This window comes from Cryptomeria japonica, chromosome 2 (assembly GCF_030272615.1).
Source record: "Cryptomeria japonica chromosome 2, Sugi_1.0, whole genome shotgun sequence".
In the NCBI taxonomy this organism is placed as follows: Eukaryota; Viridiplantae; Streptophyta; class Pinopsida; order Cupressales; family Cupressaceae; genus Cryptomeria; species Cryptomeria japonica.
Window position 1 is genome coordinate 198,785,846 of NC_081406.1, and position 5,121 is coordinate 198,790,966.

Below are 5,121 nucleotides of genomic sequence, written 5' to 3' on the forward strand. Positions count from 1 at the left end.
GTTGAGGGGCTAAATGATTGTAATCTCGAATTCGATTTCTGTGAACACTGTGTTTATGGTAAGCAAAATCGTGTTCAGTTCTACTCCAATTCTCACAAGTCTTCTAGACTTTTGGATCTTATTCATTCTGATGTATTTGGTCCTGTAAAAGTTCCTTCTATCTCCAGTTTTGTATATTTTGTATCTTTTATAGATGATTACAGTAGAAGGACTTGGATATATTTCCTGAAAAGTAAGACATAGGTTTTCAGTCGGTTCAAGGAATTTAAGGTTCTTGTGGAGAATCAGACTGGTAAAAGAATCAAGTGTGTGAGAACTGATAATGGTTGTGAGTTTTGTTCCATAGAGTTTGAATAGTTTTGTAAAGAACAAGGAATCGAGAGACATAAGACAACTCCTTACACCCGCAGCAAAATGGAGTTGCAGAGAGAATGAATAGGACACTAATGGAGAAGGCTAGGAGTATGCTTAGTGGAGCTGGTTTAGAACAAAGGTTTTGGGCCGAAGCTGTGGCCACTACCTGCTATCTGGTTAACAGATCTCCTACATCAGCTCTTGTTAGTAAGACACCCATGGAGGTGTGGTCTGGTAAGAAGCCTTCAATAAGACATCTTCGTATTTTTGGTTGTGAAGCTTATGCACATATTCCAAAGGAGAAAAGATCTAAGTTGGAAAACAAAGCTGTCAAATGTATTTTTATCGGATACAGTGTTGGTGTGAAAGGATACAAGCTTTGGGATCCTATGACTAGTAAGGTGTTGCATAGTAGAAATATTATTTTCAGAGAGCTAACATCTTCTCCTATTGTGCTACAAGTAGATGAAAAAGAAAAGGAAAAAGATGTTGTTTAGTTTCCTCCTACCCCTGAGAAGACTGAACAGAGAGACCATGTTGGGTCTAATGATGAGGAGAGCTCTAGAAGCTCTGATAGTTCGGAAGAAGAGGAAGAACAACCTCAACCTTAGCCCTTGAGGAGATCCACAAGAGAAAGAAAGCAACTAGAAAGGTTTGGTTATTCTATGTTAGATTCCAGTTGTGCTTTTGCTTTGATTACTAACATTGATGAGCCTAGATCTATGAAAGAGGCTTTGGGCATGGAAGTTGCAGGTTCCTGGATTGAGGCTATGGATGATGAGATGGCTTCATTAGAGAAAAACAAAACTTGGGACCTTGTACCTTTTCCTAAAGGGAGAAAATCTATTGGTTGTAAATGGGTGTTCAAGAAGAAATTTTGTGCAGATGGCAGTGTTGAAAGGCACAAAGCTAGATTGGTTGCAAAGGGGTATTCACACGTAGAGGGAATAGATTATGGTGAAATATTCTCTCCTGTTGCAAAGTTGACATCCATTAGATTTTTGTTATCTCTTGCTGAATCATATGATTTAGAGATAGAACAGATGGATGTGAAGACAACTTTCCTTCCTGGTGATTTGGAGGAAGAGATTTATATGTCACAGCCTGAGCAATACATTGTTAAAGGTAAAGAATCCTTAGTTTGCAGATTAAAGAAATCTCTATATGGTTTGAAACAATCTCCTAGGATGTGGTACCTTAAGTTTGATGCCTTTGTGTTGTCAATTGGATTTGTAAGATCGAAATCAGATCATTGTGTTTATTTCAGAGTTGAAAATGATCGCCTTCTTATTGTTGCATTATATGTTGATGATATGTTGCTATTTGGGAAGGGTAAGGGTATGATTTCTGATTTTAAATCTCAGTTGTCAGCACAGTTTGAGATGAAAGATCTTGGGGCAGCAAGGTACATCTTGGGTATGGAAATCAGTAGAGACAGGTCTAACAGAAAACTTTGGTTGAGTCAGAGTAAGTATGTGAAGTCTATGTTGGACAGGTTTAGCATGGTAGATTGTAGACCACTATGTGTTCCCGTTTCAGTGGGAACAAAGTTATCTATAGATGATTGTCCAAAATCTCCTAGTGAGGTGGAGGACATGAGTAGAGTACCTTATGCTAGTACAGTTGGCAGTCTTATGTATGCTATGGTCTGTACTAGACCAGACATTGCCCAAGCAGTGGGAGTCCTGAGTCGGTTTATGGCTAACCCTGGATGGGTACATTGGGATGCAGTTAAGCGAGTATTCAGATATTTGAGGGGTACATCAGATTACTCCATATGTTACCATGGCAACTCTTCTAGATCTCTGCATTCATTTTGTATTCATGGGTTTGTGGATTCAGATTGGGCAGGTGATATTAACAGTAGGAGATCCACCAGTGCTTATGTGCTCACTATGTTTGGTGGTGCCATCAGTTGGATGAGTAAGCGACAACCTGTGGTTGCTTTGTCCACTACAGAAGCTGAGTACATGGCTGCTACTCATGCTTGTAAGGAAGCCATTTGTCTTAGGAGATTGTGTTCTGATGTTGGTGTTGATGCAAAATAGATTACTATTTGGTGTGATAGTTAGAGCTCTATTTGCCTTGCGAAGAATCCAACTTTCCATGCCAGAATGAAGCACATTGATGTGTAGTTTCACTTTGTGAGAGATATGGTGGAAGATGGAAAGGTAAATTTGGAGAAGGTAGATACTGTGAGGAATGTTGCAGATGCATTAACAAAACCAGTGCACACTGCGAAGTTCAGATGGTGTTCGGAGTCTATAGGCCTTTTGGCCTATAGTGGTTAGTTCCTGTTATGTTCCTATTGCTCTTACAAGGTGTTCGACAAGTGGGAGAATGTTAGGAATAAGGTGTCTCAACCTTGGATAATTCCTATTCTTATTATTTGTTTTGTAAAATGTATTTCTTGCAAATAATGTAATTAAGTGTGAGTGTACATGTCTAGTTGGCATGTTGATGTGTCACTCCACTTGATGTGTCAGCATCTTGAATTGTGTGTAAGGAGATCATGGCTGAAACGGTTATGACGGATTCCTATGACACGTAAGAGCTATTTCTAGGAGATTTCAATGATGGGTGAAGACATGCAAGACATGTGGCAACTGATAAAGTTGAGTACTGTACACTCTTCCTCAATCGTAAAAAATTTTAGGGTTCCTATTTTCTCGGAGAATGGTAAAACCCTAATACAACTATCTTTGGAAGTTGCCCTAAAAAGGAAAGTGCATAAGTATTTTTTTTAGGGTTACAGACTGTGATACGAAAAGAGTGTATTGTTGGTATGATATTGTGCTACTGGATTTGTGTTTAAGTGTCGATTGTCTGCTGAAAGAACTTGCATTGCAAGTGTGTTGTAACCGTTGTGTTGAAGATAATACATTGTGCAGGTTTTGGAGTGCTAGGGTTTTTTACCGAAAGGTTTTCCCTAGGGTAAATCATTATGTCATTCTCTGTTTTCTGTATGCATGGTATATGGCTGCAATATCTTTGTTAAAGTAGTTAACGAATCTGAAATTGTAAGGATTTAAAAGAATTTGCACAATACTTTCCTCTAGAGATTAGTGTAGGAAGCTATTTCCGCACTTGAGTTTCCTTACATGCTCTCAGTCCCTGTCTGGCTCCAAACAGATCGAAAGGCTATATAGCTAGGAGTTTTGTGCTCTCTAGGGACTATCTCCTCATATAATCGCCTATAGTACTTAGCCTCCTTGGACGTGTACCGTATCTCTCTCAGTGTGTCTCTCATAGGGGCATTGACCATGACTCTCTACAGTCTCTCTGCAAGCTCCTCTGCCTACCCTAGGCACTTTGTCATCATATCCCACTCTGTCATAATCTGGGTAATCTGGCGTTGTTGAGCTAGTACTTGTGCCTCAGGCTACTGCACTGTGATCTGTAGGGACCTAATATGTGAGTCTTGTTGGTGGGTTGGTACCTGCACCTGAATGGGTACTTGTGTCATGGTCCCACCCATTCCTGTCCCTGTCCTAGGTGTCGATGGAGGTATTACATCTGATCTCCTCCTCAGGGTTGGTTTCCTAAGCTCCTCTATCCTGACCAACTCCACCAACTCCAACTTCTAAACCTCCCCTCCCTCTCTCACCAACTACGCCCTTGACTAATCCAACTCCTCTCCCATCTCCACCCCTTCTCCCATCTCTCCCCCCATTTCCTCCTCTATCTCCCCGTCTCCCCCTACTACCTCCTCTCCCATCTCCTTCATCATCTCCTTTGTCATCTCCCTCCTCTATATCCTCCCCCACATCCTCTCTGTGTCCCAAATCCCCTCGCATCTCCAACTGCTCATCCTCATCATCATCAAAAGAGAGAATCATCTCCACTGGATGTAATATCCGTGGCACAAAATAAGCAGAGAACTCATGCATCATCCCTGCATCCACTATCTCAAACCCATAATCCCATTTCTATCTGGCCAAATGCATGTACTCCTCCACTGCTGCTGCACTATCAACAGTTGGACCCCTTTCTGGCACATCCTATCTCCAGTGAGCATATAAGCATGCTCCCTGTGGTATACCCTATTGTCGACCATACTACCATTGAACTTGGCTATGCAAGAACCTCTCAATGATAAAAGGTGTTAGCCCTATCAAGTATCACAACATATACACATAGGGCATCTCTAGCCCATCCTCTACCCACACCTCACAATCCATATATGGTCTCCAGATGACCGTATCAATGTCATCCAACACCCTCTTCCAATGCTCTAGCTTATCTAGCTTACATTGGACAACTATCCTCATGTACCCATATGCATAAGCCCAACCAATTGGCCTATCCTTGTTTGCAAGTGGCCTCATTGCGGGAATGTGCTCCCAAGCTCACACCTGTAATAATGTGACCCTAGTTGATAAACAAATCTATCCTAAATACACCACCTGGTGTAGAACCCTATACAGATGGGCCAACATACAGGACCCCCATGCAAACCTACGACCCTGTGTCATTATATCCTCTAGCACCAATCCCCATCCCTCTACCAGTCCCTTCAACCTACGATTGGGACACACAAACTCTACTAGTACAAAGGGTAGTGGAGTATAATCAAAATCTATAAACTCTTGCCAAGGGATCTCATATCCGCAAATCTGATCATCATGGAATATCTAGGGACGAGCCTCTGTCCCATCCATCACTGGAATCCATAAAATCCGATAATAGTCCTCAGAAGTAATTATCATCTCACCAGTCACCAAATGAAAGGTGTTCATGTCACCATGCCACCTCTCTACCAAAGCT

The 5,121-nt window shown here is 41.5% G+C and overlaps 1 protein-coding gene across 1 annotated transcript; it reads right to left on the reverse strand.

The window, feature by feature from the left end:
• Positions 1-3,896: 3,896 nt before the first annotated feature.
• Positions 3,897-4,247, reverse strand: LOC131072770 (uncharacterized). Its single transcript, XM_058009027.1, has one exon. It carries the CDS (start codon positions 4,245-4,247, stop codon positions 3,897-3,899), a length of 351 nt encoding a protein of 116 aa, XP_057865010.1.
• Positions 4,248-5,121: the final 874 nt, after the last annotated feature.